The sequence below is a fragment of the Xiphophorus maculatus genome, chromosome 6 (assembly GCF_002775205.1).
Source record: "Xiphophorus maculatus strain JP 163 A chromosome 6, X_maculatus-5.0-male, whole genome shotgun sequence".
Classification (NCBI taxonomy): Eukaryota; Metazoa; Chordata; class Actinopteri; order Cyprinodontiformes; family Poeciliidae; genus Xiphophorus; species Xiphophorus maculatus.
Genome location: NC_036448.1, coordinates 18,663,352 through 18,689,794, shown reverse-complemented (window position 1 = coordinate 18,689,794; position 26,443 = coordinate 18,663,352). Strand labels below are relative to the sequence as shown.

Sequence of the window (26,443 nt, the reverse complement as noted above, 5' to 3'; positions counted from 1 at the left end):
TAAATAAATGTTATGATATATCATAAGGGGATGTACACTAGAAAACAGAATAACATGTTGTGAGCCATAACAACACACCAACTTATTCAAAACAAACATCAGCTTTTTTCCAAGAAGATTAATGTCACAACATCAACCCCTTGTCTATCTCATAATGCAGGGCTGGAATTGATTTTATGTTTTCTGGGATTTTGTGTTTTCTGCTTGTCTACAATTTAGACAAGTAGAAAATATTAGTAAATGGTTTAATTGGGTGGTTTCACCCTTACTTGAAAGAGAATCAAGGTCAAGGTTTTCTTGTTGAACAAAAACTGAACAGAAATTAGCATGTCTCTGTCTTCCTGAAGGTAATTAAGATAAATTTATTACAAAAATGAATAAGTCGCATAAGACATGCTACTTACCTAAAAATAATCCTAATCTTTTATTTTGTTGAACAGATTTGTAGGACTACTTAAATACATAACTCCATAAACATAAGGAGATAGAAACCATCAGTCCACATTATTTAGTCCTGATAAGCAAATACTTCAAACAAACTACTAATAACTATCATACTATAAAAGAGTTATTAGTGCAAAAACACTATTTGTACCCCTCTTTAAGTGGCAGTTGCACATGCTGCAGTGAAGTCTAACGGAAAGGGTGAATTTCAGTGCAATTTCAAATTATTGATAGTCATTACCTTAATATTTCTAAAATGTTTTAATTTCTTTTTAAAAAGTCGCAATGCTGAAAATTAAATATCTTACCAAATATTTACTGAATAGGAACTAGTCAATATATGACTTTATATGGGTAACTATATTTAATTTATTTTACTGCATAGCACCATATTGTATTATCATCTTGAGGCATAGCAAGGTTTGTATGATGCACTCAAAATATCAGTAAAGACCTCTATGACCCTTTTTCTCAATGAGAAACTGATAACAACAGGGAATGTTTCACAGGTTGATAGAATCTAAAGTCGGACTCTGGTCCTGATCGACTTAACATCTCCTATCTAAGGACAAGTCTTATTTGAATACAGTGAATGCAATTGACTATATGACCAAACTGATCTGTGTTTGTGGAACAATAAATTAACCAGTAATCAGTGAGTTAATATTGTTTTTAAAATGCAGAATTGAACAGTAGCTTGAAAAGGACAGACTATATATAGGTGGGGTTCGAAATTGATTATACATTTACTCCTTTTATGATGTTTACAGTGAAGTTATGTAAAGTGAGTTTCAGAGTTTTTACTGTTAAATGGACATAAAATCTTTAAAAATTCCATAATATGGAATTTGCAGTACTGCCTATTTCAGCTCAAACACACTTAAAAATATTTTGTAAATGGAAATTAAAGGTTAACATTTAAATCTAATTAAATTAATTATATAATTAATTATTAAAATGAAAGAAATGTTGAATGTTAATCCTATAGATTATCCTCAGATTACTGCTGAAATCATCTTTGAAAAATCTTTTTGTATTATTTCTTTATTAAATTGTCTTGGGTTCTAATTTGCAGATTGATTCTATGCTGCAAATTTTTTGTTTGAATAAATAAAATGGGCTTGTTGGTGTGTTGTTGTTTTTTTACAAAAGTTTTTAAAGAGACAAATATTGCCTATACAACCAAAACAAAGGCAGATGTCGCTTTATACTTCCCTGTGCAGAATCCCATGCTTTGCATCAAACATTGATTGTGAGCGCTGAACATTCTCTGCCGCTTGGTGGCAGCACTTGCCTCCGCCCCTAAAGAAAACGTCAGAGGAAGAAGAAACCATCAACAAGATAAGCAAAAGTTTAGCCGGACCGTCAGTTCAATTCGATGATTTCAGAGAGAGGGATGGGGCCCACAGCAGGGAGGCTGAGTTTCACTGTTGTCTTCTTCATTATTCTGCTGTCAGGATGCTATCGATGGGTGAGTGTGACTGAACGTTCCCGGACTCGTGACTGTTCCGTGACAGCCTTGGCTACAGCTGTTGTGATGTTTAGTCGAGGCGGAGAACGAAACTGGATAAAGCTCGTATAACCTAATGTAGACTGGAGATAGCTTTGTCAACTTACTGGATTTATGCTAGTTTGGAAATATTATTTTTAATGGTATAAGACAAGCCGCGTTTTCGTTATTGAAAGCTGATTGAAATTAATCGTTTCAGGGAGACGGGCTTTACTTTTTAAAAGACTGGTTGTACTGGTCGTCCGCGGCTGTCGAAACCTATAATCATCAGAAAAGCAAAACTGCTTTTTAGGAAGAAGAAATTAGTTATTAAAACCTCAAAACGCGAGTTTAATTGCTAGCTGAGTGAAACACAACAGTGCTCAAGTTCACTGCTAAATATAAAATAACCAGGCGAATATTAAAACATCATGTTGTATTAAAACATCATGTTGTATAACCTGTATTTCTAATGAAATGCTTACCGCTTGTCTCTGTTGGAAGCCGAATTAAATTATTTCAGTGAATTTAAAATGCACCGATTGGTCATCCAGGGATCGGAATTGGCCAGATATCCCATTAATCACATTTGATATTCATTAAATCCATTGTGAAAGCAACACATATCACTTTTTTTTAAAACATCATGTTCTGTGATTCTTACCGTATGCCCCTTCTAATTTTCCCGTAACTACAGACGGAAAAGACATCTAGCAAGTTCTTAAATTGAGATAGTTTTGAAATTCACCAGAAAATTAAGAGATTAGAACAATACTGTAACCTTTATTTATGCTTTATGAATATTACCCTAACCTTTGTATTATATAATGAACTAAAAATAGGTGCATCAAAATATACTATGATTTATAGACTAAAGATGTTGGGAGTTCTTTGTTTTTATACATTTTAAGGATTGGCATCAGATGTGTTTTCTTTTTTTTTTCAGTATTTAAAATGCAGAGTTAGGTTCATCTCTAATATAAACTACATCAAAGATGGCCATCCTTGTAGTTTAAATTATTCAGACGGACAGCTACACCTAAGAGTTACACAAAAGAATAAATTAAAATTAAACTAAATGCAAAAGCCAGATTTTGCACAGCTTTGTTGTCTGGCGGTCATGTTTCATTAACTTTAACATGTCTGTCCAGTTCAGGGGTATTGCTAAACAGAAAGCAACTCTACCCCTTTGCTTTAATTTAATCAATTGTAGGTAATACTCATTTGTTCTCAGTGACCTCTTTGTTCCTCTCACTACGTTATTTGCACTTCTTTACATGATGCAGTTAGTTAAATCCTCTGCAACACACATACCTGCTTTGAAATTGAGCTAAAACATCTGAAATGTCATTAATCATTACTGTTTTAAGATAAGGTAAAAAAAAAAAAAAATCTGAAAAGAATGCTAGAATCAGTGCAAATATTGACTACCTGAAAGCTGCTGTGGGTAAGCAGAAAAGTTGAAGAAAACGCATGAGTATTTAGGCAGAAATTCCATTTCTGTCCAAAGATCACTATGGAGACCTGTTTGGTAACCTAGATAAACATGACTTAGCAAATGGTTCCACAATCCAGGAAACAAGAGCAGTCTATAGCTTCATACAGGTTGTTTTCCAGAAATAATGTCACCTGAATATCATCTGCTTGTGAATTAAACCCACAAAAATAGGACAAAGTTCAACTCCAAATTTTGTCAGAAAATAGTTTGTGGAGTAAGTGAATTAACTTCCCCAAGATGACCTTCGCAACAAAATGCACGTGATGGCTCTGATGCTGAACAGGCAGATTAAAGAACATGTTTAGTTCTATTCTAACTCCTGTTGAAGACAGTAGGTTATCACATGTCACATTTTAAATTGATGTCTAACATTTTCTGTGGTGGGTGTCACCAGTTCTTTTCTAACTCCTGTATTGCAAATATATTTTGCAAAAGTGAAAATGTTATTTTTAAGTATATAGAGCATATGATATTCGAAAGACAGGAAATAAATTGTTAAAAATAAGAACGATAAAGGGCTTCTTCACCTATATCTCTGAAGAAGTTTTAAAGCCTAATAAACTAAGGCACATGACTCATTTTAGCCTTGGTAAAAATAGCATTGGTAAAAATAGATGAAGTTTTACATAAATTAAAAGTTATTTCTCATCCACCAGCCAACATCCTGTTCAACATTGCTCATAATTCTGTTTGTTTTGTTGTCTCGCTGTCAGGTTGAGGCCCAGCACTGTGTTTGGTATGGTGAGTGTGACGAGTCTGAAAAGGTTCCTGGCAAAAAATACAACTGTAACTACACCGGTCCCCCTGTTCCACTAAACCCTGAGGGCTATGAGCTTCTAACGGTACGTTCACTACTGTAATGCTTTGCCTTTGTTGGTGATGGTCTGTGGAGTAAGTGTTCATACATCTTCAACTTTTCACATTTTGTTACATTACAAGCACAATTTATTTGGATTTTATGAGAAGCTTTAGTTTTTAAAGTTTCACTCTACCAGCTTTGTACATCTAGCAAGATGTTTACCCATTCTTCTTTGCAAAATTGCTCAGCCTCATTTAGTCTGGAGAGAGAGCATCCGTGATTATCACTTTTCTTAGTCTTGCTACAGATTCTTTGTTGGATTTAGGTCTGGACTTTGACTGGGCCGTTCTGACACATGAAGAAGTTTTGATCTAAACCTTGCTGCTGTAGCTCTGACTCTATATTTAGGGTCAACAACATCCCGCTGGAGCATAAACCTTCACTTGCGCCTCAAGTCTTTTGCCGACTCCAATAAATTTCCTTCCATTGCCCTGTATTTAGCTTCATCCATCTTCTAATCAACTTTGCTCAGCTCCCCTGTCCAGGCTCAAGAAAGAACATTCCCATATCATGCAGAAAAGTTGAAGAAAACGCATGAGTATTTATGCGGCCACCACCAAGTTTCAGTTTTACATGTATCCATATTGTGTATCATTTTTCTTCCCCTGTACAATCATGCAGTACCTTGTGTTGGTTCATCACATAAAATCCCAATGGCTGTAATGTGACAAAACATAAAAAGGCTCAAGGGTTACAAATACTTTTGAAAGACATTGTATAAAAATGTTTTTCACATCCTATGTTTTATATGTGCAGGAGCTCTGTCCTGGGTATAACTATGGAAACCGAAGTCTCTGCTGCAATGAGACCCAGCTGCACACACTCAAAGGGAGTCTCCAGCTGCCCCTTCAGTTCTTGTCTCGGTATGTTATAAGATTAGCTGATGAAGCACATGACATTCTTACAGCATTATCTTTGCCCTCCTGAAATGCTGTAGATAAATCCATCAATGTACTGTATTTGCTGGTAAAAATACAATAAGTTGTTTTTTTTTAAGCTCCACAGATAGGGTTGTGGTTATCTGCTAATGTTAGCATGTTCTATCGTTTGCCGCTTGTCTCGCTACACCTCAGATTTTCATTTGTTTTACATTTTAGTACTTTTATATGTACAAAGTTATGAAAAAGTGTTTACTACTTTAGAGATTTATTCAATCGTTGCTTTTTTTAAAATCACACTTAATTGTTTCAGATCATCAAACTAATTTTAATATCAGGTAAAAAAAGACAAGCTGAAACCAAACAAACCAGAATAACATGGCCTTGTGTAAAACAATTTTCCCACTCTGTTGCATCATGATTTAATCATAAATAATTCCTATTTTCAATTAGTTTCACCACCCATACTCGGGCAAGGTTACACTCAAACTCATAGAATTAAAAAATAATTTAAATAAATCAGTTTGGCAACATGATGTGGATAAAAGAGCCTAAAAAGCAACACATCATGGTGCAATCTAAAGAAATTCAACAAAAGATCAGCCATTAACATCCAGTCTAGAATGGGTTACAAAAGTATTTTTACGGCTTTGGGAGCCACTAAGAACCATTACTCACAAATGAAGAAAACATGGAACAATGGCAAATCCTCCAAGGAGTGGCTAGCCTCCCCAAATTGCACCAGGAACTCATGAGCAATGACTCATCCAGGTGGTCACAAAAGAACCTGGTAACTCTGGTTACTCTGATTTCTCCATCTGCATGCAGGTGTCCTTCATGTTTCTACAATCTGATGAACCTGTTCTGTGAGCTGACATGCAGTCCACATCAGAGTCAGTTTATGAATGCCACCAAGTTTAAGGGGAAGAATGTAGTAGAAGTGGAGTACTATATCGGAAAGACATTTGCTAATGGTGAGTTGTTCAACTGTTGGCATGAAGCATTTGGCTTGCATAAGAAATCTGCTGAGTTAACATGATTATTTCCTGAAGTTGAGCTCTCAGTCATGCCTTTGGAAACTTCCTGCCATAACTTTCTGCTTTGTGGCAAACTAGAGAAGACAGAAGGGAACTTATGAATCATATAATATTTTTCTCTATATGATTTCTTCCAGCTATGTACAATGCTTGTCAGGATGTGCAGGCACCTTCTAGCAATGTGAAAGCCTTATCGCTTCTATGTGGCAAGGATGCTCAAGAATGCAATGCAACCAACTGGATCCAATACATGTTCAGTATTGACAATGGCCAGGCTCCATTTCCTATCATCCCTGTGTTCTCTGGTAAGCACCTCTTCATACCACTGATCGTCTCTACATCATTCAAAACCATTACATGGGTTTGTTTCCTAAGGGAAATCTTCTGTTACTATTCCAGATGTGGAAGTTTCCGGTTACACGCCCATGAACAACAAAACGTATGCCTGTACAGAAGGCTTAGAAGATGGTTCAGGTCCATGCTCCTGTCAGGACTGCGCAGCAGCCTGCGGCCCCAAACCCGTCCCCCCTCCTTTGCCCCCTCCCTGGACAATCCTTGGCATGGATGCCATGTCGGTCATCATGTGGATCGCCTACATGGCCTTCCTGCTCATCTTTGCAGGAGTTTTAGTCGGGGCTTGGTGTTTCAGGTAACGTGCTTTGGAGAGTTATGTGTGATGAATATTATTTGATGCATATGTTTGTTCTGAACTGGTTGCTAACTGATGTGCAGGAAAAGGACCATCACATCAGAGTACGGCCCCATTTTGGACAGCAACAACCCGCTTTCCCTCAATAGTGATAATCATAACCAAGGTAAGGTCAAGTTAATAATAATAATTATTCATTTTATTTATAGGTATCTTTAAAGACTCTCAAAGTCTCCTTACATTATGAACAATACATAGAAGCAACATGATTAGCAAATTATCAAGTTATCTATACTGTTTGAACCTTTCTACATTTCCCCACGTTACAGCCACAGACCTGAATGCTTTATTATGGTTTTATGGAATGAACCAAATTAGAGACCCTGCACCCATAATGTTCTTGTTCTTTAAATGCTATACATATAACAAGATTTATTCTGTTTTTCTCCTCTCAGAAAATGCATCGTGCTGTGAAACGCTGGGCGAACGCTTTGAGAATCTCTTGCGAACTTTCTTCAGCTGCTGGGGTTCTTTCTGTGTCCGTCATCCATCCGTGGTCCTGCTGGGCAGCTTCGTATTAGTGACCGCTTGCAGTGGAGGCTTGGTCTACATGCGCATCACCACCGACCCCGTTGAGCTTTGGTCGTCGCCCGCCAGCCAGGCTCACCAGGAGAAGAGCTATTTCGATGAGCACTTTGGACCGTTCTTCAGAACAACGCAGCTCATTATAACTACTCCCATCAATGATACTTATATCTACTCCCCGTATTTTGGAGGGTCAGATGTCCCGTTTAAAGCCATCCTGTTCAAAGACATCCTTCACCAGGTTGGTGGTTTAGGAAACAGTGAGCAACACTAATTCATTGAAACATCTTTCTGATCTTTGGAGAAAACATCTTTTTTTTTTTCTTTTCTGTAAATGAAACTAAACTGCAAGACGCTCTGCTACCTTTCCGACAAAATGAAGCAGAGAACTTCCAAAGAAAAAACTAAGCAAAACCTAAAATCTTTAGATAAACTTAAACTATGGCTTTAGTCTTAAAATTTGAACAACCACAGCTTAATCCTTGTCCCCTTTGCTCTGCTGTTTACACAAAGCGTGACTGAAACTAACACCATCCTCCCTGTTCTGATTAGTTGTTTTTGACTGGGAGTGGTGTATCTTCAGATAGCAATAGGACCACTGGGAAGAGGAAGAAAATCTTGCTTTTTTTTCTCCCTCAAATTATTTGTCTCATATTAGACTGTCTGGACGTAGTGACAGTTTTAAAAACTATATATATATATACATATATATATATATATATCAGTTTTTATAAAAAGCTACCTAAGGCAGCTTCAATAAACTTTTTAAAATCAGGTTTAGAGTCAAATTGCAAATTCTAAGCATTAAAGCACCTACGTGCTCTATAGTTATTCCTACAGCTCAAATCAGCTCTTGCAAAGAGGTAGTTTTAATATTTTACACCTTGAACAGTTAAAATTACATTTCTATTTTCTTTTTAGATGAAGTGCAACTAAGGTTTTGGAACTGTGGTTTCAAGTTTTTCTTTTCTTTCTATTTCTGCACTCATGTTTCTTTTCTAACCTCACTTTTCCAGGTGCTAGACCTGCAACTTGAAATCGAAAACCTGGTAGCTGAACACGACGGCAAAAACATCACGTTGAAGGACATCTGCTTGGCTCCTCTGGCGCCGTACAACAACAACTGCACCATCCTGAGTGTTCTCAACTACTTTCAGAACAGCCACGCGGTGCTGGACCACAGCAAAGGAGATGAGTTTTTTGTGTACGCGGACTATCACAGCCACTTCCTCTACTGCGTCAGGTATTTCTTCTTGCAATTTGTATTAGAATAGAATAGAATAGAAGTACTTTATTCATCCCAGCAGGGAAATTACTTCACAGTTACAGCATAGAGACAAGACAAGAGACAAGACAAGACATTAGGTTTAATCTTTCATTGTGATCATATTTACTGTCCTTATTTTGGAGAAGCGCTCTTTTAAAAACACCTGTTCCTCATTGCGTTTTCATAGAATTGTAGAGGAACACTTCAAACATAAAAGAGAATCTGCAGACTGCCACTGATCCAGTTTGGTTTCCCAATTTTTCCGTTCACCTTTTGGTGTTTTGCAAGTAGAGAACACAGAAGTATGTTTTCAAGTTACAGCAATAGAATTCTATTTCATTGGATTTTTATTTTTTTAAATGAACCAATAAATATTACTACATTTTCAAAAGAAATTACAAATAAAAATCAGAAAAGTGTGGCATGCATTTGGAACAGCTATCCATGAGATGTTTACAATCTAGACATTGTTTCATAACTTAACTGTGTTTTTATCCTTGATTTTCTGCTGTGTTCTTGTTTCTTTTATTTTTATGATTAAAGAATATTTCACTGTTCCTTTACCAGCAGAATTGTTTAAAAGGCCATCCTGGCCAAGACTGGTATTGATGCAGAGTTAGAAAACAGACTATAACAACTTAATCAAAGTCTACATCTTAGTTCATTTGAGCATCAGAGCAGTTAAAAATTAAAGCTTATCTTTGACTGATCATCAGTATATTGATCATGCAAAATTCTTCCTCTCATTATCAGACATTAATCAGACTGGCTCCTTCAGTTTCAGATCAGTTTCACATGATTCTAAAACCAGAGAGCAGCAAACTGAGAGGACTCCTCGTCTGTCTAGGTGTTTGGTGCTGACAATAAGAAAAAAAAGTTCTGGGTGGAAAGTGAAAATTTGATTTAAAAAAAAAAGGAGCATGTCCCAGATATCCTTGTTTCTTATGCGCCAGTGCTTCATGATGTTGTTTCTTCTCTAATGCTCTCTAGAGCTTGCTCTTCAACAAGCTTTTGAAGAGGATTTTATTTAGCGGTATGCGAGTAGAGCTGACGGTATACAAACGTCCTCCCTTTCTCACATAAAACCCTAAAAAATACACTGACGTTTTTGATGGCCAGGCACTATGTATGCTCTTTTTGCTTTTCTTGCAAGCTTGGTGTCTTATTTAGTTGAATCATTTTTTTTTCTTTTTGTTGATAAAGTTTATGAACCACCTGCTCCTTCAAGGGTATTGCCCTGTGTTACATTTTCAAATAATGTATTCTAAACACTATTCCTGTTTAGAATAGTGTTTGCAGACTTCCTCCTTACCAGTCATGTAGGTTTATTTTTTCAGTTCTGCAATTAGGGCTTCAGTGACTTTGTTGTTGTTGTTGTTTTTGTGTTTAGGTTTTTTGTACTAAACCCTTAACTACATATGTTTCCCTCTTGCAGTGCTCCAGCATCACTCAACGACACCACTGTTCTTCATGATCCCTGCTTAGGAACGTTTGGTGGCCCAGTCTTCCCTTGGCTGGCACTCGGAGGTTATGACGGTAAGTTGTTCTATTTTTTTAAGTCTGTTTTGTACAGTTATGAGTTATTCATCTGAGGCGATAGGACTCGCTGGATCCTATGGAAATCAGACATTTGTAGGTGGTTTTCAGAACAACTGTATACAGGAGAGGGTGACTAACTCCAGTAAAAGTAGTCTTTGTCATATTTTGTCACACTGCAACCACAATCAAGGGTGTATTGGAGGAAAATTATCACTTCACCCAGCACATACCTCCTATGCAGTGTAGATGGTATCATGACATAGAGAAGCTGTTTATGGGAAAGAAAATGAAGATTTAATTTCTGCTTGTGAACATTTCCTTCTACTTCACAACTATGCATATGCATTTTTTGGCTCAGTGACACGAAATCCCAATAACACACACTGCAGTGTGTGGCTGAGGTGTGACAGAATGTGAAAAGTTCAGGAGTAACTTTGCAAGGCACTGTGACAAACTGTAGTTGGTACTTGTTTGGAAAGAGCAAACAAAGGAAACTTCAGCACCCCTCTGGTCATTCACCTCCAGCACATTTTCCATAACTTTGTGTTTGTCCATAGTTGTGTCACTATAAACCAAATCGTACCTCTTTCCCAGATTAAAAAGTATGGAACTGTCAAGCAGCTGTTGCCTGCTATGCTACCGCTCACTGTGTCACACCTTTTCCAATAAAAACAAAGGTGAGGGAGGCTCCACCTTCCTCCACCGTATAAGCGTCATCTGCTCTGATTGGCCAGCTTTCTGTGGGCTGATCACCAGGCACCGCCCATAACTTTATAGAAAGCATTTCATTGGATACAAATAGAATCAATGGCCTGAGTAAGATACTCAAAAATGTGAAACATTTGGCAGGAAATGGGAAAAAAAAAACCCATTGATTTCGACAAATGACTCACAAACCTTATGTCTTGCATAACTGTAGCAAACAGACCATGCCATCCTCTGAACCAGTTCTTCACTTTACTCAACACTTTATGCAACAATTTAGGCGTGGTGAAAAAAAGCCCATTGTAAGAAAAGTTTTGTCCCCTCAACTATCAATGAACAAACTCCAGAGACAATCGTCCATTTCCTTTTTTGTTTCTTGTGATGTGTAAAGGGAGCAAGCAATGTGTTATATCTGTGAAGGTGTGTATGTGTTGAATATGGTTTATGTTGTAATTTATATTTGTGATGTCACACTTTTGGTGAGAAGCCCAAGTTATATGTATCTGCAGCTTGGAACATGTAATGAGAGTAAAATAGATTATCTCTATGAGACAACAAAGACTATCTCTATCTACCTTTCAAAAGACAAATCATAGATCTTTGAAATACCAATAAGTAGTGAAAACCTTACTGGATCCTTCAACAGAAATAAGAAGTACAAAATAAATTCTGTTTTTGAACATATATCGAAGTATTAAATAAAGGAATAAATAAGTCAACTTGAAATTTATTTGGTAAATCTAGATATGTTAATCATATTTATAAATGTAACTATTTATTTTATTATTTTAGAGTTCTTGTGGCATCTGCCCAACAGGAAGCAATGTAAACTGTCACTGTGGCTCATCAGCTGATTGGTTGACCTGAACAAGTTTATTTTTTAATATGTCTTGATTTGTTGCATTTGTCCTTTGAATTGTTTTTTTTTTTTTTTTTGCATTATTTATCGGTTTTACATATTTGTGGTCTACAGTTTAATGGTCAGTTTTAAACCAATTATCGACGTAATTAAAACCACAAAGAGAAATGTATGTATTATGTAAATAAATGTATGTTTCAGTCTGTGTTTGTTTCATAAAATGTTTATTTGTTTAAAACATTTTTATCGTGATTTTTAAATGTTTTTTTATGTAACACTTTAGGAGCTCTATAATTATTTTTTTTAAATTAAAGACTTCAAAGAGGCTTATTTGAATGGATGGTAAAGAAGTCAAAAAATTCAATTTGACTGTAAATATAGGCTGTATTTCTCCAAATTACAGAGACAAACTACAACAATGCCACAGCTCTTGTGATCACCTTCCCGCTTAACAACTACCTGAACGACTCGGTCAAGATGGGCCAAGCTCTTGCCTGGGAAAAAGAGTAAGATGACAATCCATCCAACAAACCCTTTTGCCTTTAGGAGCAAATACAGTGTTGCTATATAAACAACACGATATTTATCCATATAGTGTTGTTTATACAATCTGTTTATTCTGTGTGTGTGTGCCTTTCAGGTTCATCAAGTTTATGAAGAACTTCAACAATCCCAATCTGACCATAGCCTTCAGTGCAGAGAGGAGCGTTGAAGACGAGATCGACAGAGAGAGCAACAGTGACATCAGCACCATCGTGATCAGCTACGCCATCATGTTCATCTACATCTCCTTGGCTTTGGGCCACATCCACAGTTTCAGAAGGCTGCTGGTAATAGGAGAAATCCTGACATGATGTCAGCTATTTTATCAGAGCTTTTGGTGCCACTTGCTGCCACACATAGCTAAAATTGTTTCAGACATTCTTAGCTTGTCCTTCCTGTTTACTACGAAACAGCACAAGTCACGGTCGCGTCTCTTGTTACTCATGCATGAAACTGATGTAGTAAAAGGATGGAGATGATTCATCTTTTTTTTATCGGTGCAGGTGGACTCGAAGATATCTCTAGGTATAGCTGGCATCCTGATTGTGCTCAGCTCTGTGTCTTCATCTCTGGGGATCTTCAGCTATGCGGGTGTCCCACTTACACTCATCGTGATCGAGGTCATTCCCTTCCTTGTTCTGGCTGTTGGGGTCGACAACATCTTCATTGTTGTGCAGACTTTCCAGGTAAACGTTATCTTTTGTGCTAATATTTTACGAGCATTGATCTGTAACTGTTATTTATAAGAAGTAATGTTTGTGTGTGGCTTCCTCTAAAAGAAGAGGTGCTAAATTTGAAAATGTTTGCATTTGTGAACAGAGAGATGAGCGGATGCCTCAGGAAGAGCTTCACCATCAAATCGGCCGTATTCTTGGAGAAATAGCTCCCAGCATGTTTCTCTCTTCCTTCTCAGAGACTGTGGCCTTTTTCCTGGGTAAGATGAATCTGCTGCTTAATGAGTGCAACATATTCATTAAACTGTTGGGGCTTTCACTGGAGAAGCAAGCCCATAGTATTACAGATCCTTCACCATATTTAACATTCAGCATGCACTGCTTTTCCACTTATCCATTCTGTGTTTCAAGCAAAGCCCAATTTCAGTTTTTTTTATGCAAAAAGGTCAGTCATTGTCCCATGTGACCAAAGCAAATGGTTTCATTTTAAACTTCCAGTAGAGTTGACTAATCTCCATGTTATGGTTTGCATAGGAACCACTCCCAACCTGTTGGCATTTAGATAGTATGTTCTGGTTGTTATGGAGATTTTATGATTTTCTCTCTTTGCTGCAGCTCTCTGATGAAATTGGGCCTTTATGTTTATGGATCAGGGATCACAAAGAGCCAAGAGTTACTAATTGGAAATACCTAGAAATTTTTATTAGCGTAAAAAAGAAAGCATAAATAAAACAAAACATTTTTATTTTAAATGAGTTGTTAACAAGTGATGTCAAGAACTTACCCTTGTCATGTCTGAGTTTTTTAACAACCTTAATTATGCTTACAAAAATTTAAATGTGAATTATCTCTAAAATTTTTACTGTGAAAATCAGCTTTTTACACATTTTTGCCAGATGTGTCAAAGATTGTGGCTGTATGATCTTGCAGGCAAAAATTGATGTGAATCAGTGTCTATATCATATTACAATGTTATATCTCTGCATTTGGTGACATTGCAGATGGATTGATGGATCCAATAATCGGATTATGATGTGTCTATTAAAACATAAACATAAAAACCTATCTATGGTGAACCTGTCCATGCATTTTTGACAAAACATGTCCTAATTATTTGACTAAGCAAAAATCCTTAAAGACTAAACTGTAAATGTTTAAGCTTAAACTAAAAAAGTTTTATTTTAAGAACCAGAATGACACGTTTAACAAATGGATTGCTTCATTTTTCTGCTGAGCCTCAAACTGACCTATTGTTTCTTTTTTCTTGGATTATCTTCCAGGTGGCTTGTCCAACATGCCGGCTGTTAGGACTTTCTCTCTGTTTGCTGGCTTAGCTGTTTTCATTGATTTCCTGTTGCAGATCAGTTGCTTTGTCAGCTTGCTTGGCTTGGATGCCAAAAGACAGGAGGTAAGCGTAAAGGAAACTTTTTTTTTTTTGTTGTTGTCCTTTTAATCTAGATGCAAAAAAGACATTAATTTGTGTTAAAAACTAGATTTCTAGAAGAAAAATAACTTAACTGCCAAATGATTTACACAAATTTTTTGGGTTCTAAATACTTTTTTAATTGTTTTTGAGTGTGACCGTATTATTTCTGAGCATAACATGTTGTTTTTTTTTCATTTGCCTTTTGCAGTTAGATTTGAGTAAGACTTAGAAAACCGTTTAAGCACAAACTCTGATGGTTTTAGTGGTATTTTCTCTACTTCCTCATTTCCATGTCAGCTGTGTTTCTTGTCAGATCAAGTAATCGTTCTCCATAACCAAACTGTTGAGTCATGTTTCTCTTTTCCTTTTAGACATTTTAGCAGTAAACAATGATGGTATATTGCTATGCACCATAAAGTTAGAAACCATCCCAGGCTTTATGAGTAATTTAATAGTTTGATTTTTTTTAATCACATTTGGAACAAATTTTGTACAAGGAGGGAATTTCATTTTTTATTCTACATTTGGAAAGTACTTTTTAGTGATTCCTTCATTACACTACACTTTTTAAACACTGCGGTGTGTCTGTCATGTTTAAAAAGGGGAATCGACTTGACATCTGCTGCTGCGTGAAACTGCCAGAACGTCAGGAAATAAAGACAGAAGGCTTCCTCTTCCGCTTTTTCAAGAAAGTCTATGCTCCATTCATTCTTAAAGAGTGGGTTCGACCGATCATTGTGAGTCACACCTCAGTAACCACGCCAGATTTCCTGTTTTAAATCCACCAATGAGTTCAAGTGGAATTTTGTTGTTTTTGAGTGGAGGTGACCGTCTTGTTTCTGTCAACAGGTGGCGGTGTTTGTGGGTATGCTGTCCTTCAGTATTGCGGTTGTCAATAAAGTGGAAATTGGACTAGACCAGAAGTTATCTATGCCTGATGTAAGTTTTTTGCTTTTGTCATATTTTTCTTTCTGACCATTTCTGATTGCAGACTTTTAGTTTATGCAATTAAGCCAAAGATATATTGCCTTACTCTTTTTTTAACATATTCACAACCATGGAACTTAATATCCTGTCATGTTGCAAACTAAATTTTCAACTGAAAGAAGCTCATAATTGTAAAGTGGATCGAAAATGAAATGTACCTTTCAAAATGAAAATCAAATGAAAATCTTCATCCATTTGCATTCTGCCTTGCTGAGATCATTTTTGCAGAACATTTACAGTTGCAAGTCTTTTGTAGTGTACCTCTATAGACCAAACATTTTGCCCTGTCTTCTTTACAAAAGACCTTAGCCTAAGCCATGGATCTGCAGCTCCTTCAGACTGTCATTTATCTATCACTATAGTTTTTACTGAACTCTGTGAGATGTTTAAAGCTTGTTTTAAAGCTGCATTGATTTTACAGTGTCCTCAAGTCTAAATCCATTTCCTCTCATCTGCTGTTAATTATTAAACCCATCATAAGCAGTTTATTCTGACAGCTCATCTCTTCATTTAGGACTCGTATGTTCTGGATTACTTCAAGAACCTGAGCGAGTACCTCCACACCGGAGCTCCGGTATACTTTGTAGTGGAGGATGGACTCAACTACAGTAGCCCAGAGGGCCAAAATTCTGTGTGTGGAGGAGTGGGATGTAACAACAACTCTTTGGTGCAGCAGATCTATTCAGCCTCAATTATCAGCAATTAGTAAGTCAAGATTGTAAAAACTTTAAATACTGTATGTAAGACTAATTAGGTCAACTGTTGATCTTTAAAGAACTTCACAAACTGCTTATCTCCTCCTATTTTTGCGTAGTCTAATCAGTTTCACTTTTAATTTACTCCCAGCACAACCATTGCCTACACACCATCGTCTTGGCTGGATGATTACTTTGATTGGGTGAAGCCTCAATCAACCTGCTGTCGCTTCTACAACAACACTGGAGCTTTCTGCAATGCCTCAGGTACATTTTTATCCAGCGTCCATGCACCAAACTAATGTCTAGTGGATTCGGAGATCAGAATGTAAAAACCATGCAAGTTTTTTTGTGTGGAAAAATTCTTTTTGTCAAATATCTTAAAGCACTAAAATACATTCCGAAGGCAATCATAAACTTTTCGGTCTTTTCTTTACTTTTCTTTTCTTTGACTCTTTGTTTTCTTAATTTTTTTCTGTTCTTCTTCTATTGTTATTTTCTTTTTATGTCTTCTTCCTTCCCTCCTTTCTTGTCTATGTTTTTTCCAGGTTCCACATTTAAGTATAAATAGAAATATTTGGTCTTGAGTTCATCTTAGGCCATTCATATATTTTCTCAAATCATTTGAATACAGATTAACGTGTTTCTAAATCTATTCACTAGTTGTGAACTCGTCCTGTGTATCCTGTCGGCCCATGACTCAGAGTGGAAAGCAGAGACCCGAAGGCGAAGACTTCATGCGCTTTCTGCCCATGTTCTTGTCCGACAATCCTAACCCCAAATGTGGAAAAGGGTAATTGATCACATGTATTTGTAAAAAAAACACTTCTTGTGTCCTTAAATCCTTTCACTTTAACTTTTTCTTTACCCTCTCCATTAATCTTCTCCAGCGGACATGCAGCTTATGCCACAGCAGTCGATCTGTATCCCAACAACATGGGTGTCGGAGCAACTTACTTCATGACATACCACACCATCCTAAAGGAGTCTCCAGACTTCATAGATGCTTTGAAAATGGCCCGAAACCTGGCCAACAATATCAGTCAGTCCATGGATCACAAAGTCTTTGCCTACAGGTACATTCTGCTGACAAGCTGCTCTGTTTTGGATAATACGGTTTTGTCTGTCATACTTAACAGTAGGCATGACTTGTTTTTCTACATGTTCATCTTTGTTTTTGTTTTTGTCTTTGTAACAGAAATAAAATACAAGGTTATTTGCCGAGGGTGTCAATAATTCTGGCTTGTATGTTTCAGAAGTATCTTTTGGAAATGTTTTTTTCTTGCAGTGAAATTAGATATTGACAGAGTTTTTGCTGGTTTATGGTGACAGCAAAAACTCTGACAGTCAGTGAGAACATATAGGTTACAGATAAACCTGGGAGCCAATATCTGACCAGGACTTCTGCGTTTTAGTTCATTTACACTTCCACAATGCCCCTTCTACTTTATTTGAGGGCTGAAGTTTAGTTAAAAAACTGGTGTGGAGACAATCTTTTAGTTGTGTGGTAAAATATAACTAACTTTCTACTGAATTGTGCCTTGACCGGTGTGAATCCTACAATATGTCTTTTTTTGTTTTACTCACTATGTGCTCACTTATTAATGTTTTCCTTCTCTACAGCGTCTTCTACGTGTTTTACGAGCAGTACCTCACCATTGCCTATGACACGGCTCTGAATTTGTGCGTGTCGCTGGGGGCCATATTTGTGGTCACTACAGTGCTGCTGGGCTTCGAGCTGTTTTCGGCGCTGATGGTCAGCATCACCATCGCCATGATTCTGGTCAACATGTTTGGCGTCATGTGGCTGTGGGACATCAGCCTCAACGCGGTGTCTCTAGTGAACCTGGTTATGGTGAGAGAAAACAAAAATTCAGCAATTTTTCTAAGGGGCCTCAATAGGAGAACAAAAGTAGTTTTTTTTTCCAGACAGGGGAATTACTTTGGGAAAACAAAATTCTGTATTTTATTTTAAGTAACACCTGATTATTTTCAGGTTGCACATAAAATCCCTTAGCAATAACTGACTAAATTAATAAAATAATTTTGCCTTGTTGATGCTTGCCTGTTGATGCTTGAATTCAGCTCTGTCAGTCATTGCTATTTTAGGTGTATAAAATCTAGCACTTCCAGCAAAAGGAGCTCATTGACTTGAGGCATTATGTTATGGTGGCGTGGTAAGCATTATTGTTAAGAAATGGAAGCATTTAGGAACAGCTGCAATGCCACAAAAATTATCTTGTGTGCTTGTCTGTAATGCTCTGCTAATTCCATAGCAGTGGAGTTTTGCACTTTCACTGGCAATGAAGTCAGTAAGAGGCATGGTCAAACATGTTGGTGGTATTGTTACGGCCTGCAGCTGCTTTGCTTCTTTAGTACTTGGACAGCTTGATGTATTTGACATAAAAAATGCTGAAGGAGAATAGACTGGGTAAATTGTGATTTTTAAGGTTAGTTTGTGACTTTAAGTTAAAGTATGCTTGGGTTATGCAGCATGGCAATACTCTGTAGAACACCAGGAAGTCCACCTCTAAAGAAAAATATGGTTTTGGAATGACTTAATCAAATTCTGGACTGGCTGCTTATGCTTGAATACGCTCCAATGTGTTGAAATAATTCTACAGAGAACAGTAGTCCAAAACTACTCTTCTTTCTTCATTTAATCTTTCTTATATGAAGATTTGTTTAATCTGAAACCCTTTATGTGACAAAAAACAGAGGAAATCTGTGAAAGGTACAGTAAATTTGTATAAAGTGAAACCCTCTCATTTGATGCACTTTGTTCTGAAAATGTCACATGAACTATTATGATGCCGAGTCGTGTCAGAATGACCGAAAGGAAACTAGAGTTTACAGATGACCTACTGACACCTCCAATAATCATTTTGAAAGGGGAGGAAAAAGCAGATGTGTGACTTTCTTCTGTTCTAAATTGTATGTTTCTTTTCTAGAGCTGTGGAATCTCCGTGGAGTTCTGCAGTCACATTGTGCGAGCGTTTTCCGTCAGCATGAAGACGAACAGAGTGGAGCGGGCGGAGGAAGCCTTGGCTCATATGGGCAGCTCCGTAAGTTGAACCCTCCGCCATTTTAAATGCACAACAGGAAGTTAATTCTGTCAAAATGTCTTTGTCTTGTGTTTTAGTGTTTTCTTAAATTTATTCTATTTTTGTATTTTTATTAAATCTCAACAGGTGTTCAGTGGGATCACATTAACAAAGTTTGGAGGGATTTTAATCTTGGCGTTGTCCAAGTCGCAGATCTTCCAGGTCTTCTACTTCAGGATGTACTTGGCCATCGTGTTGCTCGGGGCAACGCACGGCCTCATCTTCCTCCCAGTTCTTCTAAGCTATATAGGTTAGTAATGTTACACAACAAGCAATATATAATATACTTCACAACAAAAACACAAGATTATATCAAGTATTTTTAGTGTAGTTTATAGTGCAAATATCTTTTTATATCTATATCTATAATATATTTTTAACTCTGCTGATTGGGATCTAGAAAATGTCATATAATATGCAGACAAAAGTGTTTCAGAAGCTTGTTAATTAAAAAACGCATTTGGTCAAGGAGCAATCCCAAAAAACAGTGTTGGGGTTGATGTATAATTTTGACCGCCTGCGTGAATTGGAGTAAATCCCTGTTATATAGAAACATAAGCACCAAACTCATTGAATTTGTATATCAAGTGATCATTCCACCCTCTAAAAAGAGCAGCTTAAAACGATCGAAAGCTCTAATTTAATAACTCATTAATGATCATGAATGGTGTACGTACATTTCCTACCTGGGCAGTATTGACCTGGGTAATTTACTTACATTTTGAACCTCTCTAAAGGTCCGTCGGCGAACAAAGCGAAGGTGTTTGCTGCGAACCAGCGCCTCGCCGGCACAGAAAGGGAGCCCCTCATCAAACATTAGCCGGCTTGTTAAGACGGCGAACAACGAACTAATTAACTAACTACCTGTAAGGGATTTCTTCGAGGGTGTGAGCTCGAGCTGCTTCTGCAACCACTGACACACTCTTCATCATCCCAGCTACTATGCGTGGATCTAACTCAGGAATGATATCAGAAATGAGGAACGTTGAAAGCCAAGTCCAAAAGTACAAGTAGATTTCTTCTCTTCTTAGAGGACATAAGACATAAAAACAGCTGCCCTCCTCTTCTGCTTTGTCACCATAATCATCATCATCATCATCTTCGACCTTCTCACACTACAGGCCAAGGCTTTAGCATCTGCAGATGGAACAAAACACCAAGGAACAGACACTTTGATGGAGAGGAGCAGGTAGACCCTCCACCTGCTGACATTGAGATGAGCGATTTGTTTTGAGAAGGTACAAAAGGGGGAAAAACTGGTCAGTTTTTATAAAGATGTCCAGACCAGATCAATCATATGTGAAATGTTTCTTTTCTGCCATGAAAATGTTGAGTATTTGTACAACTGATTGATATTATAAGACATTTATCAAATGGACTAGTAACAGTAGTGACTCTCCCTGCAATACCTGGAAAACTCGTCTCCTTGCTTTGTCATGACGCAGGTCAGCTTTTTCCTCAGCATCTAGTAGCAATCAAACAGTGACGCTTTTAGACACATCGACATCTATGTCAGATTGGTGATGCACAAAATATCTCCACTGATGAGGATAAATTCTTTTAAATGCATACTTGTTTGTTTTTTTTTTATTTAAACATCAGATAATCGGGACGACAAACAACCAAAAACAATTTCCAGGTACATGCAGCCGGTCCCGTACATGCTGCTTCACATCTTCCTTCCCACGTGTTTCTCGATTTTTATTTATTTCAAACATGGTGTGGCGTTTACAATATCCAACAACAAATTTCACTTTAAATTGTACTGACATTGTCTTTTTTTCTGACGACTATGTAGGACTGAATGGTTCTGATTGGTGTGTATCTGATTTGCTTTGTGGTTACCGAACAAAACATTTGTAGCATTATAAATGATAGAGGATAAAAATATACATATGTAATTGGAGAAAGCTAACAGGACTAACTAAAATTTGTTCTATGGTCATTGCAGTTACTGCAGTTTTGAGATTTGCTTTTAAACTATTGTTTTAACTATTAGCGTTGCTTTTCTGTATATTATTTTGAACCTATTCTAGCATACAGTTAGAGGTCTTAAACAAACCAGTGTTTTCAGATAATTTAAGCATAATGTAACCAATCAGAGCTTTACATTTATATTCCCCACCTTTACCTCAACATGTCTTGTCATTGTAGCTATTTGTGTTCTGCTAGAACAGTAAATCATTCCTTGTTTTTATTACTTAGTATAGATATAGTAATAATTTGCATAGTAAGAGAAAAAGCTGCACCTGAATGTGCAAAGGACAAAAAAAATAAATACATTTTGGTATGGTGGTTGTGTGTTGTTGAATCCCGACATTGGAAAAAAAAAACAGATGAAGTGAAACATGGGATACTTTAGTTTTTAACCATTTTTAACATTTATTAAACTACTCAACAACAATGCAAAGCTTGTTTTGTGTTTTTTATGGACTCTTTTGTTCTGATATCTTTATATGTTTGTATTACTTTGGGTTTTTAAAAAGTTTACATGTGTAGCCCCACTAAAACATTTTAGTTTGGTAAACGTTGACCTGTTGGGAGCTTATTTTCCCTGCTGCATGCAGAACACATTGACTGACATAGTTGAGTCTAACCACAGCGTGGCGCCTGACCCCATTCACTGAGCAGAGCCTGCATGATCTCCAAGTAATGCTAGTGGGAGTGACCTCATTTTTCTCACTGTAAGAGAGGCTGGCAGTGCTTTTACTTTAATTTTCTGCAGGGCAGCAAGTGTTTTTAGATCACTCATCTGCAGAAATATGTTCCTATAAACCAGTTACCACAATCCCATTGTTCTCCATGATAACTGGTCACCCCCTGGTATTGCTTCCCCAAAGCTTGAGAGGCTGTTGAGTTGCTCACATCCCATCTGAAAGCTGCTGCCAAGTTGAGACCTGTCCACTTCCTCTCAGCATTTGTTGTTGTGACTGTCCGCTCAGCCCTGTTGTCACACAACCCCGCAAGCTCATGACTTATTTATCCTCCTCCCCCATGGGAGCGGGACTGTCCTTTCAGTGTGACTGAGAGATTAAAATATTAATTTCCTCTGCAGGTCTGCGGCGCTGTCTACAGGAGAAAATGTGCAGGTTGCCAGAGTGCTATTATGTAAGAAGGGAGAGGCTCCCCACACTCTCTTGACTCTGACCTGTTCCCTGTCTTCCATCAAGGCTCAGACACACTGAACAGAGGAGGGTATTCTAGTTCAGTGAGGCATGAAAAACACTATGAACAGAGGAGGAGAGAAACGCACAGCATGGGGAGTGCAGTCTTTGCCGACGTAAGAAATGAAAGTATTTGAAAGGGCCACTTTTGCTTAAACTTATGTACTTGCATGAATACAAAGAGGATTTTTGAATAATTAACAAAAATAAATTTCAAGACTTGAAGGCAAGAAAAGAATAGCAGCACAGTGTAATATGGGTTATTAAAGTGATCAGGGTTCTCAGAAGACAATCTCAAAGACTGTTTTGATGTATGAGTTCAGTTATTGTCGTGTTGGAGCAACCACATTTTAACCAGCTATGATAATCTGTCCAAATTGGTTTAGAAATTCAGGAAGACACCGGTAGCAACCGAAGTTTGCAGAGAAATGGGAGACACTGAAACATCAGTGTGCTGCTTGGACACAAACAACAGCACTGTTGCATTCCTGTAAGAAGGCTGTGGGTTAGAACCCTGGCCTGGGGGCGTCCCTGTATGGAGTTGGCATGTTGTGCATATGTGAGTTCTTAAGGTGCTCCGTCTTCCTCTGTATATATTCAATATTTGTATTTGAATGATCTTTGTCTGATCTTCTGAAACGTTTGTGTGACTAGAAAACAAAAACAGAAGACAAATGCAGAACATAGCGCCCCCCAGAGGAAATATGCATAAAGTTCCTAAAGTCAGATCTCAAGGGATGAGGTTTATTCTATCACAATAATTCACTTTCAGTTCCGGTTTCCTCTTAAACCTCAAAGTTAACAGCAGTCTGCTGATTAAAGGATCTGATTTCAAAACAAACATGTTTTTTATGCATGTTTTTTCAAGATTTTAACAATATATAAAAACTAAAATTATTTGTTTTTTTAATCAAAAAGCTTTGTGTTTATTTTAGTGTCTGACTTTGACACTGTGTGGTTATGGTTATGGTCCCAGCAGTTCTGGTGGAGGACTGTGTTAAAAAGCTGGGCCTTCCCAGGAGACCGACCAATTTAAGTTAGTTGTACTAATACTAGTGGTCAATTAACCAAACAGAATAATGTTAAGCTTGTTGATGGCTGCTAAAATGCGAATGACATCTAATGGACCTTTATAGTAACCTTAACTAATAAGGCTTGACTGATAAAACTAACATCTGCTTAAAATACAGGAAGCACTGAACAAATATTAGTTTTATCACAACAATTACATCCCAGACACAATGAAAACAAGCAAACAAGGTTTTATGATTTTATGGGGGGGTATTTCCCCCGGTTTTATATTTTACCCTCTTATACATTATAGAACATCTGCTCTAGGCTCACATATGGGTTGTTTTTACTCCCACCTTCATAGGAGGCAGACATATTTTTGTTATTTCATTCCAAGATCCATCAATAAATAAGTATTCGAAGTGTTTAATGTCTGCTTTGCGTCAGTGGTTTTCAGTTACACTGGGCTCAGTTGAACCTTGGTTTGGAACAAAAGGGATTAGGTAGCCGTGGATCAGATTTTCAGGTCCACCTGCAGTGCTTTACCCCATGCTGAACTCAGACCAGCGTTTTTTGTTTTTTTAATGAACAGCAGCTAAATAGACACAGCAGCAATGTTTACAAACGGTGCAAGATAAAAATAAAAACCCCTCTTGAGTTACTGTATTGTGACAAGAACGGTTCAAAAATGCCATTTCAGCTGTGTGTTGTTAATTTAACATGAAGAGCGATGGACTTCTCGCAACCCTGGAGCAAATATTTTCACAATGAGGGTCACTTATGTGTGAGCTGGACTCAGGAAGGGCTGTCAATAGCCTCCTTTATGAGACAGTGAGGGGGAATTAGGCCCTCAATAGAGTGGGACTAAGCCATGTATGGTGTTGGTCCAACATCGGGCCCGGCTTGTTTGTTTTGAAGGCAGCACGGGACTGGTGTGACTACAGTGTTTACGTTGGATGTGTGTGAGGTTGAGGACAGCTCCCACCTAGTGAGAAACTGACCTCTCAGATTGCGTCAGAACAACAGGTGCAATCATTTCCAGTAAAATCCAAACGAATATGTCTGATGAAACCAATTCATGTCTAAAGTTTTTCTAAATAGTGAATGGTACAACACCCACAAACTCTGAAGATGTATCAATAAAAATAAAAAATTGGCTAGTTGACCATGAAGTACAAAAAAGTTTTTGTTGCTTAAATAAAAACACCAAACTCATTTTGACATTTGTTTGTTCAAGTTCTTCCTGATCTCTCACCTGATCCCAGCGTTTTCTGTTGCAATGAGTTTCAAGTGTCAAGCTCGTCACAGGAACACAGAAGCTTCTGAAAAATATTTGAAACCAAAATTCCAATTATGGTTTTTTCTACTAGTTTAATTTTCTGATTTGATATATTTAATCAAATTTGATCTGATTTAATATTTGTTTTAATAAGAAAAATAATGAAAACTTATACTAATATTTGTAGTCCTTGCAGTGTTTTCTTTTTTCTACAATTTGTTACATTACAGCCACAAACTTCGATGTACTATATTGGAAAATTAATTGATAGACCAATGCATAATAGTGCATAAAGTGGAAGGAACATGAGGCATGGTTTTTACTGAGCGATTACCTGAAAGAACCACCTTATGGTTTACGCCCATTATAGCAGTTTTGCACATCTTAAGATAAAATTTGCACCATTTATTCTTTGTAAATTAGATCAGTAAATTCACAGAAATGAGAGCTTCTGTGTATTTAAACTCTCTAATCCTGGCACAGATTAGTCTAGACTTTGACTTTGCCATTCTAACACATGAGAACATTTTGATCTGGACCACTCCAGTGTACTTCAGGCTATATATTTAATCCTGTATTGAGCTCCATGCATCTTCTCACCAAATCTGACCACCTTCTCTGTCGCTGCTGAAGAAAAGCATCTGCACGTCATGATGCTACCACCACCACCATATTTTACCTAAAGGATGGAGATTCAGGGTGATTCATACTGTTTCAAACACAGTTCACAAGACTTTAAATAAGTAATATGTCAAAAAGAAAAATGCCACTGTCATGGGATTGATAAGCATTCATTCAGAGCCACATTGCAACAGGTATGATTAAGAAAGATGTGGGAAAAAAAAAACATTTCAGTTTAACAGACAGACTTTTAGGACCGGTTCTGCCTGAAGTTAGGCAGCATTGTATCTGAAAACTGACCTGATCAGGAGCTGGTTTGACAGGGTTACTTAGTCTCCTTGGGAAAAAAATCCAGTCAGATATTACACTGATGTGATAAACATGAAGGTATATGTCTATTTTAGAATATTTGAGACATATGATAAACTCCTTTAATTCTTCACCTCTCAAGGCTTTAAATGAACAAAGTTCAGGTTGTGTGTCTCAGTGGCCCCTGGGTGTGAAAGGCCCTGACTGGGTTCCTGGATGCAACTACAAGTAAAGATGTGGTTTTGCCTTCACAAGTTATCTTACATGTAGTTTTACAACAATAGTTAGTCCATATTTTGGCACATATAATATTTTTGTACTAAAAAATATTTTTTGTTTAGTTTTGATTTCTTTGTCTTTGGCTGCAGGAGATTTGTTAAGTTCTGTGGTCAAATCATTTTCCCCAATGCTTTCTCTCCTTGGAGAATGCATTTTTCTTTTGTTTTCATTTCCAGGTAATGTTCTTTTTTTCTTACTTGTCCACTGCTATCTTTTCTCTCCTTGTATTTATGCAAAACCTTTGTCTTTCACCTTCAAAGAACCTCTTGACAGACACAGGCTGAGTCCCCTCTACTGTCTTACCCACTAATTTCAGATAAAATTATATAATCTTTCAGGGGTTTTTTGATTCACTAAATGGATTAGCACATTCCTAACTCCCTGACATTTGTACTTTTCACACTATTAAAAAGTCACTGAGGGTGGGAGAGCAGATGCTCCTGGATGTTGGAAGGAAAAGATTAAACTGTAAAGAAGGAATTGAGCATTTGCTGAAGCTTTACCTAAACTTTAAATGGGCTCGCCTTCAACATGGAAGAGTT

The 26,443-nt window shown here is 37.2% G+C and overlaps 1 protein-coding gene across 1 annotated transcript; it reads left to right on the top strand.

The window, feature by feature from the left end:
- Nucleotides 1-1,773: 1,773 nt before the first annotated feature.
- On the top strand, nt 1,774-21,642 carry npc1 (NPC intracellular cholesterol transporter 1). The gene is made up of 25 exons (XM_005799974.2): nt 1,774-1,915; nt 4,145-4,273; nt 5,047-5,153; nt 5,997-6,142; nt 6,343-6,510; nt 6,605-6,854; nt 6,938-7,020; nt 7,310-7,680; nt 8,456-8,682; nt 10,142-10,242; nt 12,213-12,315; nt 12,450-12,639; nt 12,856-13,038; nt 13,172-13,286; nt 14,307-14,434; nt 15,055-15,189; nt 15,302-15,391; nt 15,954-16,144; nt 16,286-16,401; nt 16,798-16,927; nt 17,025-17,210; nt 17,758-17,989; nt 19,086-19,199; nt 19,326-19,488; nt 19,976-21,642. The coding sequence occupies exons 1-25, from the start codon at nt 1,823-1,825 to the stop codon at nt 20,056-20,058; spliced, it is 3,834 nt and encodes a 1,277-aa protein (XP_005800031.2). The 5' UTR covers nt 1,774-1,822; the 3' UTR covers nt 20,059-21,642.
- The last annotated feature ends 4,801 nt before the right edge of the window (nt 21,643-26,443 follow it).